General features: G+C 40.4%; 1 protein-coding gene across 1 annotated transcript in view; it reads left to right on the top strand.

Moving 5' to 3' along the window:
* Window positions 1-17067, top strand: part of LOC311525239 (serine/threonine-protein kinase TNNI3K) — a 164903-nt gene that overhangs the window by 31555 nt on the left and 116281 nt on the right. Inside the window, exons 6-7 of the mRNA XM_084637183.1 lie at window positions 2243-2341; window positions 4262-4400. Coding sequence (XP_084493309.1) covers window positions 2243-2341; window positions 4262-4400 — 238 coding nt within the window. The remainder of the gene's footprint in view (window positions 1-2242; window positions 2342-4261; window positions 4401-17067) is intronic.

The raw sequence follows: 17067 nt of genomic DNA, 5'->3' as shown, positions 1-17067 counted from the left end.
CAGCTCTGACACCACAGAGCTTTACCTGTGTCCCTGTTCCCATTCCTGCCCTTAGCTAAACATGATTCCAATTTCCCCATTCCCATTTCCCACTCAGCCACCCACCCATCCACTTCCTGATTGACTGCAGACTATATAGTAAAACTTGAGTTCTGTTTAGCTATACCTTAACCAATCATTTTACTGAAATTTAACTAACCAATCTTAACATATTGTAACATGATTATTTAACCAATTATATCCCACCACCTTAATTAGTTTACACCCAGCAAAATTAATTATACAGCAGACAGGAACAATCACAGAACCAGACAGAGATTATACAGACAAACAATGGGGAAATGGGGACTACAGTGATAGAACAACAAAGAAATGAGGATTTCACATCCCACCTATTGATAAGTGAGTTCTTGCCAGACAGGATGCTATCAAACTAAGTTTCCTTTTACATCTTCGAGGCACTTCCCTTTCTCTGGAGGCATAGGCATTATCAGGACAGGATTATATTCCTAACAGCCCAATAGCACCTTATTTCAATGTGACTAGGTTGGAATGTGAGGATGTGACCAGTCCTTCCCAGTTTATGGCTGCCTCTGTTGCTTAGCCAAAGGCCTTAGCCTAAAAACAGGGCCTCAGACTGTCACAGTAAGAGATATCCCTGACACAGACAGACACTGATTTTGATTCTTTCTTTTATACCTCTATAACTAGCTAAGTGATAAGAATACACCTAAATTCTTAGAGTATAGGCCTTTACAGACAGGCCTGAATATCTATATCCTAACAATACCCTTCCATGCATCCTGTTCTCAGACCTGCAGATTCAGGTTCTCTTCTGCTCAAGTGGGCCTTTCAGTGTTTGGGACATTTTTAGAAGGTGATAAATGCCTTCAGAACCTATTAAAGTCAATGGGATTTGAGGAGGCTCTGTATGTGGCAGGAGTAGTCCCTAAAACACTAGTCTTAGGGAGGCTTACAGCCAATGTTAGCGTGAAATAATTAAACATAAGGGAAAATGAATTAAGTATGGTATGGAAAGGGCTTTGCACAGAAAATTCACTCAGTGAAGCATATCAACAAAATATTTTTCAATTTAAATAGTCTAAAGAAATAATCCCTGAACACTAATGTTGCTTAGTAACAGGTCTTACTTGTTCCGTCAGTACTTGTGAGTGACGGATTCAAATGACCGGCCTCTTTGTAGCCTGTGTGAAATGAATTGATGGTCTCAGTCCAGTTACTAGTTGACAGGCGCCCACATCACAAATGATTCATCATGTCTGGCACTAATTGGGACCATCACTGGCAGTGTCAGCAGAGAGAAGGAGTGAATAGCAGTGGAATCTACACTATCCACTCATCCTTTCACTAGAGGTGGTCCCTTTATGTCACCATTGAGGCACATGAATAGGTTGAGCTGGAATGTTTTTTCCCTGCTGCTCCCCATGCTGTGGATAATTTCTAGGGTTCTCACTCCAGCACCTTTCACAATCATGAGACTCACATGCAGGCTATAAGAAAAAGCAATAGCATTCCATAAAACTGTGTGTAGAATTATGCAAATGATCTGTAGCACAAGACCCTGAGTGGGTATAAAGACTCCCTTGAGCTTCAAAAAAATAACAGTGCTTAGGCTTCAATAAATAATCCAAAATGGTTTAATTCAAATTTCCATTTTGACAGTTATTCAGAAGGCCAATGCTTCAAAATTAATAGCTGCTCGACCAAACCGTTGGCCTTCAGAATGACTAAGAGAGTGAAAATTTGAAAGAAACCACTTTGGTTATTTATTGAAGTCTAAGGGTTATTATCTTCTAAAGTACACTGAAGTCTTTACACATTGAGTGAATTATACTTGTGAATTTACCTGCATGCATTTAAATTTAAAGGGGTCTTTTATTTTCTTTTAAGAACTGTGATATGTTTATTGGTGTTTGTTCATGAAGCCTCAAAGAAAATTAAAGGCTATTCTGAGCTTTCTGAGTCAGTCATTTCTGGGCCTCTCCCTTCACAAATCAGGCTTTTTATTGGCAAATACATTTTCAGGTTTATTTATAAGGCATCAGTGACATTCAGTGTTCAGTTATAGTACTGTAAGTTAATCACTTTTATATGCTGTATGGACTTCTCCACCTTTATAAGTTGGTGTTTGTTCTTTCTTGGCATAATGTTAGAGAATTTTATTAGAAGGTGACCACATACAGAGCTTCTAATTGGAATCTTTTATTTCTTTTTCTTCTAGGCTGTGGATATACTTTTGCAGCATGGAGCTTATGTCAATGTTCAAGATGCAGTGTTTTTCACCCCATTACACATTGCCGCATACTATGGCCATGAACAGGTAATTAACGGGCAGAATCTGACAAAGATGAAAGAGTGCACTCACAACAAGCCTCATGCAGGTTTACTGTCAGCCAACCTGTCTTTATATTTGGAAAGGTCCTACTAAAGAGAGGCTGCACAGATTTCACATCCTTAAGTTATGCCTTTAACTATATCCGACATTTTCATGTGTTTGAAAGTTCATGGGAATGTGGCTATTCATGTTTTAACTACCCACTGCTAGGATCACCAGCCAAATTTACTACCCCGCAAAAGAGTTCTTGAAATTAGATGCTATTCATGAGAGAGAGTTTTTCTAACCTATAACAGGGCTTCTCATCCAGAGATACAATTCATACAATGCTGAACCTTGAAGCTGCCATGTATCCATTAGGTGTATCAGTTTAAATACCTCTACATGACCCATGGTACTCAATAACAAAAGGATTGGTGCACCTTTGTTTTAATGGGTGAAATCCAGGCCCCATGAAAGTTAATGGGAAAACTCCTAGTGGATCCAATGAAGCCAGGATTTCACCCAGTGTGTTGTGGATGGAAAGGGCCAAATCTTGCTTGTCTTATTCTCACCAGCAGTGAAATTTTAAAAAAGCACTGAAGACTTGGCCCTAAATTATCATCAGACCCTCCTAATCCCATTTTTCTTTGCTAATATAGAAGTGTCTGTGGCTTAGTGGGCAATATACTCATTTGCACTGTAGGAGATCCTTGGGTTCAGAAGTAGCCTTGTGTCTGTGTTGGCTTATGTGAGTCAGTCCCTGTGTCTTTCTTTTCGTGGAAACATGCATATGCTGGGATATTTTCAGAGTTTCAAAGCATGACCTCTAGGTAGAGTATATTTTTCATTTCACTGAAGTTTACTTAGAGTGCGTTGGAGAGTCATTCCCAGGAAAATGCCTTTGAAAGGACAGACTCCAAGAGAACAGATGATTGAAAACTCTATACTTCTATGGTTCAATAACAGATGTGCACAAAGCATGCATTCATGCACCCTCCTTTTTTTATATATTCGCCTCATCATCCAATAACATTAAGAAACTCTTTACATGTTGGGCTGAGAGATTAGTTTGCTTATTTCCCGTGAATCACTTTTGAACAAATAGTCACAGTCTCATGAAATTATGCTAAAATGCATATGGTGCTTTTGTGATAAGGGACTCTACTTTCTGAAGGAAGCTACAGCTCGACATAGCTAATTTATGGATGTTAAGGACATTCACTTTATTATGCTGACTAGGTCAGTTAAACAAATAAGTGTGTCTTTTTCCCAACCCCTTGCTATCCATATCATTTTTTAAAATGAACTGACATTTGCTAGTGAACAATGTAATATTTTAGATATATAACTTACAAATGGAATTTATAATGAGTTTCATGAAAATAAATTATATATACCTACATAACCCAGTTTTAATTAAAAAAAATAAAGCTTTCTCACTCAAGATGTTATGAAATCCAATACAGAGTAAACTTTAACACAAGAACTAAGGATTACCAAATGAAATTAATTAGTAGCAGGTTTAAAACAAATAAAAGGAAGTATTTCTTCGCACAATGCACAGTCAAGTTGTGGAACTGCTTGCCAGAGGATGTTGTGAAGGCCAAGACTATAACAGGGTTCAAAAAAGAACTAGATAAATTCCTGAAGGATACGTCCATCAATGGCTATTAGCCAGGATGGGCAGGGATGGTGTCCTCAGCCTTTGTTTGCCAGAAGCTGGGAATGGGCGACAGGGAATGAATCATCTGATGATTACCTGTTCTTTCCCTCTGGGGCACCTGGCATTGGCCACTGTCTCAAGACAGGATACTGGGCTAGATGGACCTTTGGTCTTATGCAGTATGGCCATTCTTATGTTCTGGTTTCATTGAAATGTTTGTTTTCGCTTGATGTTCTAATTTACATTGATGAAATATTTAGGTTAACCGCCTCTTGCTGAAGTTTGGTGCTGATGTGAATGTGAGCGGGGAAGTTGGAGACAGACCCCTCCACTTAGCTTCTGCCAAAGGGTTTCTTAATATTGCAAAACTCTTGATGGAAGAGGGCAGCAAGGCAGATGGTAAGGGAAGATTTTAAAAGCACATTAAAATTATATTTTGTATATAGTGTCAAGTACTGACACATACTTTGCACCAACCTTGGATTTTGCTTTCTGATACTGTGTGTGTATGTGTGTTTGTGTAATGAAGTTGGTGAAAAGTGCAAAAAAAATTCTGGGAATATTTATTTACATTCTAAATATGCTTTGTCTATGTTTCTGCCTCCTTTGTGTTGGCTTCTCATGAATAAGCTAGAGAATTAGTTTATTGGCAAAAGTGCTCATAGAAATAGTGAGTTGCAAGTGAATGCTGGAGAATATTAGGGGGAAACAAATTTGAAATCCTAGTCAAAAGTACTCACGGTGGAAATTTATTTCTAAGAGTTATGCTGGTCTGACCGAAGAAGAAGAAAGAAACCATGTGATATATGTGTCCAGTCTAAACAACTCAGATTTTGAATATCAAATACCCACAATAAACTGTTAGTGAACAAGCTACAGATGAAAGATATTAAGTAGAAATTATGTGGTAAATATTTTCAAGTAATAATGAGGAAACCATAATCTGTTCACGCACAATTTGTGAACAGAAAAAGAAATGGAATGTTTGTAATACATTATTCATTATAAAATTTTCACGTGTAATTTAAGTTTGTGTGTCTGTGTGTGTTTAATACATGATCGGGTGGAATGGTGTGAAGGTTTGTTGGCATAAATATTTGCATTATTCCCAAACTGAACATTCTGAGTGAGTGTTACAGATCATACCAAGCTAATGCCAATAAAACTGCTACACAATTCTACACCATTATACATTCTGTATATGCCATAGATTAAGCAAAAGAAAAAAATTGTGTTGTGGAAATGTATGTCAGGGTTTCTTTCATCCCACTAGTTGTAAAACTATGTGCTTTAATTACCATGGACTAGATTTGCTGTTCTCTTTCAGCTCCTTTATATAGCTTCAATAATATAAAGGGCACAAAACTTACCAGAAAAGGCTCCCGGTAAAACTCCCTGGGTAAGGAGGTTCCCTGTACAGTGCAGAGACAGGAAAATGAGTCTATATCAATCCCACTCCAAACCTTTCTTGGGGTGGGACATACTTGGGGTGGGAGGGATTGCATGGGCAGAGTGCTGCTGTGTTCCAACTGTTCTCCATTGTGGAACACCTGCTAGGGGGCTGTTGCAGCTAAGCATAAATTAGAATAGCCCTAAAGCTGAAAACTCAGCAGACACAAAAGTGGCTTAATGACATCTTTGCTACCCCACTCTCACCTCCCTCATTTCCTGAGCTTAGTGTCAAGTGGGAGGAAAAGAGAGGCTTGTCCCATGAGTCTGTTAGTAAAGGGCCTGTGAGGAGAGGAGTACCATAAATAATACATTTGTAAAACCTCTTCTAAAATAACCTAAGCTAGCTTATCTACACACAAAATTGTTGTGGCATCCTCGCCATCCTGGGACCTTCCGCTGCTAGAAGCAAGTGCTGTGTCTCTTTAAAGGGGACTCTGCTCTTGCCAGGAGCATAAAGCTCCCATGTCTAGCTCTGCAGAATCATGAGATGTTGGGTCTTAATCCTGGTATCTGTGCAGGACCGACTACTGCCTCTTCTGGACATGAGGTCTGTATAATTTTGGGAGGGAGAGAGAGACATGAGCTTTTTTCTGGTAGGCTGATTTTTGTCTTATTAAATGGTGACTCTTTGAAGCTGCTCAGAGATTTGGGATGACAGAGGAAGTCAGACTGTTTAAGTGGTGAGCAGAGTGTGGGTGAGACAGTCAAAGGTACGGGATAACTACAATATATTGGATACTTTTGCAATTCATCACAACTCTGCAATTTATCTTGAGGATGCCTCTACTACATATCTGTCTTTGTGATACTCATGTGATAGATACACACACAAATATCTGTAGCCACCTTGAAAACTATTATAAATACTAAAACTTGTAATTAACTAGCTAAAAAATGTATGTGAAATGTATTAGTTCAGATGTTCTTGTAGACAAATTGGACACAGCCCTATATTCAAGTGATTGAAAGGGATATTTCTCATCTTTAGATATAGGACAAAAAAAAAGAGCTTGGAAAAGTGACAGCATATGGTCCGAAAAAAGTACTTATTTTTAATAAAGCTATTGACTTTAATATTACTACCATTAACACACTTATATCCCAAATACATTGCATAAATTCCTGGCCCCATAGAGTCAGTGGGAAAACTTCCATTGATTTCTGTTGAGTCAGGATTTTGCCCAGGGAGACACTCTCCATGTGATCTCGAGAGAGCTAATTAAAAGCAAAATGGAAGGGGATGGGGCAATTGGCATTTGCTACAAGAATCCTACATATTATAGTAAGAACAAAGTTATCAAAATTATTCAAGTTCAATCTCACAATCTAGAACCCCATTCAATGTCTTCTGACAATCAATATTCATAGCTAGTCATTAATTAACACAATGAAGCACAGCAGACAAAGCATAAAAAGGATTCCATCTATCCATATTTGAAAATCATATAAAATTCCCAGTCTCGTAATCCTTAGTCAGTTCCTGATCCAATGCCCATTGAAGTCAATGGGAATCTTTCAGTTAATTTCAGTAGGAGGTGGTCATTGTGGAAGTTTTGTATATGTGAGTACTGCATTCTCAAGCCTGCAGTAAATGGCCTAAATTCTAAATCCTAAATTCAGGAAAGCACTTGAGCATGTGCTGAAATCCATCCCTATTCATGACAGCACTTAAGCATATGCATAACTTCCATAAACTTCAGTGGATTATGAGCACATGCTTAGAGTTAAGCACATGATTCAGTGCTGTTCTGAATAAAAATGTTGTCCTGAATTGGGGTCTCTCTCTATATATGTGTGGGTATATCTATATCTATTCTAATCTCGCTTTCGCTCTCATATCTATCGATATACTATCCTTTGCTAAATAACCACACAGTACAAAAGGCAATCGTCCATATGTCTTTTTCCTTTGATTATTTCACATAGGACTCAGGTTTTCTGTGCACAGCTCCAAAATCAGTGGTGCCAAAAACAGCATCATTCATATACATGATTTCCACAATATCATAGACCTGTTCTGCAAGTGACACTGTTAACTGTGTCTGCACCCACACTCCTCCTACTTACTGGTATCTGGGAGTATAAATTTAACATGTTCTCTGAGAGACATGAATGTATTACATCCCTCCTACTCACTCATTAGAAAAAAATGGGGAAACAGCATGACTCAGATTTGTAAATATGTTTTGAACAGTGAGCCCTTGATATTTAAGTCTTGATATGTGCGCACTGAACCAGTATAATTATAATAAAGGGGGAGAGGGAGAGGAGAAGAGATGTGCATTCACTATACAAGGCTGTAAAAGGCTTATTATCACTTAGTTAATATATTCCAAAAGAAGAGGAAATTAGGGCCCCCTTCAAGATTATTTATTTTAAAATTTGTACATTCCTCAATTGAAAAAGCAAAGAAAGCTGAAAATGTCTTACCCCCAAAGTACTACATTTTGAAACTTGAAATCACCATGGTAACAGAGGAAGAACTCATAAACATTTAGGAATAAAAATAATTCATGATATAAAATTAGCCAAAGGAATCTGAAAACAGATTCAGAAATTCAGCAATATGTTTCATGAGTTTGACTTCTTCGTTTTAATATATACTGACTTGGTTGGACATTTAATTCATATCTCTCAGGACTCTGAAATAGAGAAAGAAAAGCAGTGACCACTGCAACATAATGAAAAGGTCAAAATATGGCCAAACTTTACTAACATCTACAAAATCCAGGGTGTGCCAATGTTCTACTTCATCTCCATCATAGAGATATATAAAAGGAAATACACAAATGCATTATTCATGTATTTTATATTGTAACCAATAGGCTGCAAGCAGAGTGCACTCTCTCTCCAAATGCTAGTCCTATAGTTTGTTTACATGGAATTCCCTGACATGCAATATAAACACTATTGGAAGCGAACTCTTAGTAAAATAACCAGATAAATAAAACATTTTTCTTAAATATTGTGGCCCTACCAAGACAGTGGCAGTGCATTTTGATCAGATTCTTATAAACTCTCAATTTATTTAAGGCCACTAATACATTTTAAAAGTCTAATTTACCTTTATGAACTATTATCACTTGAAATTCCCTTAATATTGAAAATATCTAATTGCTGACCTTGATTTGTTTAGCATGAAAAATCTCATTTTTGTATGTTTTTTCATGTTTTTATCTTTCTCTCCTCTTTTCATCACTCCCTCTGTGCTCCCATTATTTTAATATACTGTTTATATTATGTATGTATTCATTATTTTTACGTATTTGCATTATGTTGTATCTCGGTAAGTTCAATATCTATTTTAAAAAATCCAAATAAAACTGTATAATAGTAGAAAATGCTTTATTATTAGGTTAAATACAAAACATGCAGATTTTGGATCAGATCCCACAAACATTTCTTCATGTCAGAAATCCTTACACATGTGAGTAGTTTCATAGTCAATGCTACTATTCATGTAACTTGATCCTTCTGTCATGTGACAATGGTAAAGAATCACTTTCTTCTAACACTGAACAAGGAACTTTCTTAGAATAAGAAGAGAGAACTATCCCTAAAGTAACACACACACACATCATATTTCACTGTAGAACTTCTTTCCTCATCTCCCTGCTGCCTCTCTTTCTGCTACAGATTGAAAGAAACACAACACATCCCTTCAAGAGAGTTTTGTCCAGCTGATTCATTTAGCTGATAAAATCCTAGGACTGTAGACTCTAGTTTAATAGTCTTCAGGTTCTTCTCAACAGCATTATCTCCATTCACTAAAGGAACATTTCAGGTAGAGTCATATAGCAATTCTGCTGGGTTTGGAACATCTGAAGATGCCACCTGTTTCTTCCATGCTGCTGAGTATCTTGATCAGTCTCCCTCTTGGATGCAGAATGAAGACTCTTGGAATATTGGTGCATCTATGCCCTATAACAACAGCAGGTGCTGTCCTATTTTATTCTGTCTCCAGGATTATCAAGACTGGATAAACTTTGATATTCATTCTGATGGCTGAAGAAGAAAGACTGAGACCTTTTATATTTATTGTTTCTCAGCTTCACATCCTTTGAACAGGGTCACTTAGGTGGAAGATTTGCCTCTGAGTTTGACAATATTATTCTTAACTGTGGACTCATAAGCAGCTGAACTGTCTTACTTTGGTGCCTGCTATGGGGGTTTCCCTATTAACTCAGCAGAACATGGAGGCAAGGTTCACATTTATATTTTTAGAATGTTCTCTTTTAGATTCTGTTCCCTCAAGAGAGGTGGGAGTTGGAAGTAATATTCTTGAAATCATTGTTTCTCAAAAGCGTGGAATTCTAAATTGGTAGATTGTGGTCTGTTATGGGTAACTATTCCTTCAAAATGAGAAAAGATGCCTTTTATCTGTTTTGCAACCTAGTGGGTATAGTAAGAAGTAGAATCTCTACAAGTCTAGAAAAGTAGTCAATAGCTAGTAGACAAGATGTCCTTTGTCTTTACACAGGTATAATGCATTTTTTTTCTTCTGCCTTTTATGAAGCCCATATCAGTGACCATGGTTCAGCCTAGTAGATTGCTGCAGTGGTTGTCAAACATGTATTCATTGCCTGTGTAGGTCCTATGGGTTTTTAATTAACCTAGGAAACTTATCTGCCCCTTCAGACTACTGAACCTTACCCTGGGTTGTGGCTCATCTTGTTAAAAGTCTCTCTGCAATCACAATCACCTCTGCCAATTAAAGTTAAATTGAAATTAGATAGATTTTAAGATTAACAGGACAAGCCCCTTTGTTTTTGAATACAGATCCCTGTAAACAGGTATCACTCACCATCACTTGGGCTATTTCCTTGGCTCCTTTTTTTTTTGATTCTGCTAGTTGTCAGTTGCCATACCTGTCATATTTCTGCCCACGTTATTTGATGGTCTGAAAGGTAATTTTTTATTGTGCTTCTCTTTTTTCCCAATTGGAATTTATTCTTTTCTTCTTTATTTACCATGCATCTACTATTTTCTTGCTGGCTGACTTACATTTTGCTGTCTCAGACTGCCACACCAGCAGCACCAGCTGTCCCAGGGTTAGCTCAGACATTACTGGTGATTTTTCTAAAAGTTCCTTTTTTAAAATCCAACTGTTAGAAGATCTCTATACATTCTTCCTTACTGATGCCAAAATCACAATGCATTCCCTGTTCCTATCATTACCTTATGAAAGCTTTCATGCTTTCTCTGGGCCTCTGCTCCCTTGGGGAATATATCCCTGTTTGTCTACTACATTCCTTTTGGGAATGAAAATGCTCATTGCATTTTTTAAAAAACAATGTCAATGTTATTCTTATCTCCCACCTCAGCAAAAGGAAATGCTTTATAAATAGTTTCAGCTTCACTCTCCAGGGCATAAATGAACGTGCCAAGCTGTGCTTCACCACGCTCTCCGTGCTTGCTCTTTGTTGTGGTTTGGAGTGTGGAGAAGCACTCCTGCCTCTCAGGCCACTTGGAGGGCTTATCAAACTGAAAGTCTTCCAGGACAGTTGAACTTTGACATTTTATTTCCTTCTCATTTATAGTAGTTCCAAATGAGTTAGCCTCTGGCACCATGACAGATGACAATAGTAAGACATCAAAGGTGACACAATAGAGCTATACAGAATAATGAATGGTCTAGAGAGAAATGAAACTGTAGGCTATTTACCCCTTCTCAGAATACAAAAACAAAAGGACAGTTGATGGACCTGAAAAGCAAAAAACTGAATACTGATTTTGCACAATGCATAACTAACCCATGAAACTTATTGCCACAATAGATCATTGAAGCCAAGAGCTTGTAGGCTCCAAAAGGGTGGTGAACAATTTATAGGGGTACTGTGAACATCCACAGTTACTTTAGATCAGTGATACTCAGACCTCAGATACTCAGTGGTTAAGGAGCCGAATTAGTGATCAGCATTACCCAAAAGAACCAAAGTAATGTGAATTCATGGTTTCATTTACTATATCAATTTGTGTACATGTACACACACACACATACACAGCAAAATGACTGACCAAGTATTCTACAATTGGTTAATAACATAGTAAAAGCATTCTGATTGGTTAATAACTTAGATTGATTAATAATTAAATCACAGTGTTTTAATATCATGTGTTGCGAAGAGCCATAGGAGACACATTAAAAGTACTTTGTGGCTCCCAAGCTTCAGCAGCTAATTGAGAGGATTAGGAAGAAACTTCCTCAGTAGAAGTTACTACTTACAGGAGGAAGATTTTGTCTGATATTGTATTTCAATTAAAATAGCATTTTTGCTAATTTTTTGAGTGCTAACTGAAACAAAGCCCTAATTCAGCAAAGCATTTAGGAATATATGACTCAAAGCTTCAAGAGAGAAATCCTGACCCTACTGAAGTCAATGGGAGATTTGCCATTGACTTCAGTGGGACCAGGATTTCACCCCAACTCTTCTGAAGTTCACCCATTGCTAATTAGTATAATCTGTCCCCCAAGATTTTTTTTAGAAAACTATATTAACTAAACTGGGAAATAATAATCCTACAGAAGTTTAGAGCATTGGTTTCACAACAGGACCCTTGGTGGATTTGAATTATTTTTAGAAGTATTTAAAATTAATTCATTTTAATTTTGCTTTCCTTCTCAGGCTTATACAGTTACATGGTAACTAAGGCAACTGGCTTTACAGGTGGAGGAAGGCAAGAAATTGTCTCAATACATTTTAAAAAATTCTCTCTAAAACATTTGTAGATTATATCTTTTGTAAAATATATGCCACCACATACAAAATCCATGACACTGCTATAAAATGTTACTGCCTTTCAAGAATAATGCAACCATCCCAAACTCTCATACAGTGGTATGTCTTCCATGTATAATTATGTACAAGAGACAGAGATAGAGACTGTCCCTGCCTCAAAATTTCTTATTCCAATCCTGCAAAGATTTATGTACCTGCTTAACATCACTCAAAAGAGTAGTTCCATATCTTGGACCATTCCTGGGTGTAAAGTAAAATGTGTGTACCTTTCTTTTTAATCTCTCCTCTGAAGCATCAGGAATGGCCATGACTAGAGATGGGACATTGGAGGTGGGAGGCTCAGGGCTCTGAAGTGGCCAAGCATCCTCTCTTGCAAGTGCTTGGCTGGCTGGTTCTTGCCCACATGCTCAGGGTTTAACTGGTCACCATATGTGGGGTTGGGAAGGAATTTTCTCCTCAATCAGATTGGCAGTGTCCTAATGAGGTTTTTACCTTCCTCTTCAGTGAGTGGGTGCAGGTCACTTGGCAGGATTATCTGGGTATATCTCACATGATCATTTCCCTGCCATTGTGGGGCCCTAGGGCACTGATGTACCTTGGTCCCTCCTGTTCTCTGTGTGTGGCTCATAATAGTCTAGTATCCTGTGGGCTTTAGTCTAATTTTGAGGATTTGGGTTTAGCATGCCAGTGGAGTCTGTATAATAAAGGAAGTCAGACTAGATTCTCTGGTGGTCCATTCTGGCCTTAAACTCTATGACTCTAAGACTTTGCAGGATTGAGGTCTAGAACATTGCCATACGGGAAAGGGGAAAACTTGGGAAATCCAGAAGAGGGAAATACCTTTTTTCTTTGTTTGCTTTTTATAAATGATTTTTATTAATGCCATGAAACACTATATCCTTATTTGTGTCTTCTGTACTTCTGTTTTCATCTTTTTTTTCTGTCACTCTGTAATTGCTACTGGTTCCATGGTTCTAATACTGGTACTTAAGGAGCATAATATAGTCTTTAAAAATAACTCTGGATTTCCACTCCAGAGAACAGCAATGAAAGATTTTCTTCCTGATTTTTTTTAGTGAATGAATTTTGTTCCTCTCATTTGAAATAATTCAGGTGGTTGTTTTCTTATGCCTAACACCTTTGGATCATAGTTTTGTTTCACAATGTTAATACACTGGCAGTAATCCACTTTCTAAGGGTCACTAAGGGTATGTCTACACTACGGAATTAGGTCGAATTTATAAAAGTCAGTTTTTTAGAAATCAGTTTTATATATTCGAGTGTGTGTGTCCCCACAGAAAATGCTCTAAGTGCATTAAGTGCATTAACTCAGCGAAGTGCTTCCACAGTGCCGAGGCTAGAGTCGACTTCCAGAGCGTTGCACTGTGGATAGCTATTCCACAGTTCCCACAGTCTCCGCTGCCCATTGGAATTCTGGGTTGAGATCCCAATGCCTGATGGGGCTAAAACATTGTCGCGGGTGGTTCTGGGTACATATCATCAGGCCCCCCTTCCCTCCCTCCCTCCCTCCCTCTGTGAAAGCAAGGGCAGACAATCATTTCGTGCCTTTTTTCCTGAGTTACCTGTGCAGACACCATACCACGGCAAGCATGGAGCCCGCTCAGGTAACCGTCACCCTATGTCTCCTGGGTGCTGGCAGACGTGGTACTGCATTGCTACACAGTAGCAGCAACCCATTGCCTTGTGGCAGCAGACGGTGCAATACGACTGGTAGCCGTCATCATCATGACCGAGGTGCTCCTGGCCACGTCAGCCGGGACCGCCTGGACAGACATGGGCGCAGGGACTAAATTTGGAGTGACTTGACCAGGTCATTCTCTTTAGTCCTGCAGTCAGTCCTATTGAACCATCTTATGGTGAGCAGGCAGGCGGTATGGATTGCTAGCAGTCGTACTGTACCATCTTCTGCTGGGCAGGCAAGAGATGAGGATGGCTAGCAGTCGTATTGTACCATCTTCTGCCAAGCAGGCAAGAGATGAGGATGGCTAGCAGTCGTATTGTACCATCTTCTGCCGAGCAGCCATGAGATGTGGATGGCATGCAGTCCTTCTGCACCGTCTGCTGCCAGCCAAAGATGTAAAAGATAGATGGAGTGGAAATAGACCAGATTTGTTTTGTACTCATTTGCTTCCCCCCCTCCCCTGTCTAGGGGACTCATTCCTCTAGGTCACACTGTAGTCACTCACAGGGAAGGTGCAGCGAGGTAAATCTAGCCATGTATCAATCAGAGGCCAGACTAACCTCCTTGTTCCAATAAGAACAATAACTTAGGTGCACCATTTATTATTGGAACCCTCCGTGAAGTCCTGCCTGAAATACTCCTTGATGTAAAGCCACCCCCTTTGTTGATTTTAGCTCCCTGAAGCCAACCCTGTAAGCCATGTCGTCAGTTGCCCCTCACTCTGTCAGAGCAACGGCAGACAATCGTTCCGCGCCTTTTTTCTGTGCGGACGCCATACCAAGGCAAGCATGGAGGCTGCTCAGCTCACTTTGGCAATTAGGAGCACATTAAACACCACACGCATTATCCAGCAGTATATGCAGCACCAGAACCTGGCAGAGCGATACCGGGCAAGGAGGCGACGTCAGCGCGGTCACGTGAGTGATCAGGACATGGACACAGATTTCTCTGAAAGCATGGGCCCTGCCAATGCATGCATCATGGTGCTAATGGGGCAGGTTCATGCTGTGGAATGCCGATTCTGGGCTTGGGAAACAAGCACAGACTGGTGGGACCGCATAGTGTTGCAGGTCTGGGACAATTCCCAGTGGCTGTGAAACTTTCGCATGCATAAGGGCACTTTCATGGAACTTTGTGACTTGCTTTCCCCTGCCCTGAAGTGCATGAATACCAAGATGAGAGCAGCCCTCACAGTTGAGAAGCGAGTGGCGATAGCCCTGTGGAAGCTTGCAACGCCAGACAGCTACCGGTCAGTTGGGAATCAATTTGGAGTGGGCAAATCTACTGTGGGGGCTGCTGTGATGCAAGTAGCCCACGCAATCAAAGATCTGCTGATATCAAGGGAAATAGCCCACGCAATCAAAGATCTGCTGATATCAAGGGAAATGACCCTGGGAAATGTGCAGGTCATAGTGGATGGCTTTGCTGCAATGGGATTCCCTAACTATGGTGGGGCCATAGACGGAACCCATATCCCTATCTTGGCACCGGAGCACCAAGCCGGCAAGTACATAAACCGCAAGGGGTACTTTTCAATAGTGCTGCAAGCTCTGGTGGATCATAAGGGACGTTTCATCGACATCAATGTGGGATGGCCGGGAAAGGTACATGACGCTCGCATCTTCAGGAACTCTGGTCTGTTTCAAAAGCTGCAGGAAGGGACTTTATTCCCAGACCAGACAATAACTGTTGGGGACATTGAAATGCCTATATGTATCCTTGGGGACACAGCCTACCTCTTAATGCCATGGCTCACGAAGCCGAACACAGGCAGCCTGGACAGTAGTCAGGAGCTGTTCAACTACAGGCTGAGCAAGTGCAGAATGGTGGTAGAATGTGCATTTGGACGTTTAAAGGCGCGCTGGTGCAGTTTACTGACTCGCTTAGACCTCAGCGAAACCAATATTCCCACTGTTATTACTGCTTGCTGTGTGCTCCACAATATCTGTGAGAGTAAGGGGGAGACATTTATGGCGGGGTGGGAGGTTGAGGCAAATCGCCTGGCTGCTAGTTACGCGCAGCCAGACACCAGGGCGGTTAGAAGAGCACAGGAGGGCGCGGCAAGCATCAGAGAAGCTTTGAAAACCAGTTTCATGACTGGCCAGGCTACGGTGTGAAAGTTCTCTTTGTTTCTTCTTGATGAAAGCCCTCGCCCCTTGGTTCACTCTACTTCCCTGTAAGCCAGCTACCCTCCCTTCCTCCCTTCGATCATTGCTTGCAGAGGCAATAAAATCATTGTTGCTTCACATTCATGCATTCTTTATTCATTCATCACACAAATAGGGGGATGACTACCAAGGTAGCCCAGGAGGGGTGGTGGAGGAGGGAAGGAAAATGCCACACAGCACTTTAAAAGTTTACAACTTTAAAATTTATTGAATGCCAGCCTTCTTTTTTTGGGGCAATCCTCTGTGGCAGAGTAGCTGGTTGGCCGGTGGCCCCCCCCACCGCGTTCTTGGGCATCTGGGTGTGGAGGCTATGGAACTTGGGGAGGAGGGTGGTTGGTTACACAGGGGCTGTAGTGGCAGTCTGTGCTCCAGCTGCCTTTGCTGCAGCTAAACCATACACTGGAGCATACTGGTTTGGTCCTCCAGCAGCCTCAGCATTGAATCCTGCCTCCTCTCATCACGCTGCCACCACATTTGAGCTTCAGCCCTGTTTTCAGCCCTCCACTTACTCTCTTCAGCCCGCCACTTACTCTCTTTAACCCGCCACCTCTCCTCCCGGTCATTTTGTGCTTTCCTGCACTCTGACATTATTTGCCTCTACGCATTCATCTGTGCTCTGTCAGTGTGGGAGGACAGCATGAGCTCAGAGAACATTTCATCACGAGTGCGTTTTTTTTTCTTTCTAATCTTCACTAGCCTCTGGGAAGGAGAAGATCCTGTGATCATTGAAACACATGCAGCTGGTGGAGAAAAAAAAGGGACAGCGGTATTTAAAAAGACACATTTTATAAAACAGTGGCTACACTCTTTCAGGGTAAACCTTGCTGTTAACATTACATACATAGCACATGTGCTTTCGTTACAAGGTCACATTTTGCCTCCCCCCACCGCGTGGCTACCCTCTCAACCCTCCCCCTTCCCCATGGCTAACAGCAGGAAACACTTCTGTTCAGCCACAGGCAAACAGCCCAGCAGGAACGGGCTCCTCTGAGTGTCCCCTGAAG

The sequence above is a fragment of the Lepidochelys olivacea genome, assembly GCF_965140295.1.
Source record: "Lepidochelys olivacea isolate rLepOli2 genome assembly, chromosome: 8".
NCBI lineage: Eukaryota > Metazoa > Chordata > Testudines > Cheloniidae > Lepidochelys > Lepidochelys olivacea.
Note: the sequence above shows the minus strand (reverse complement) of the source record. Positions and strands in the feature narration are given on the sequence as shown.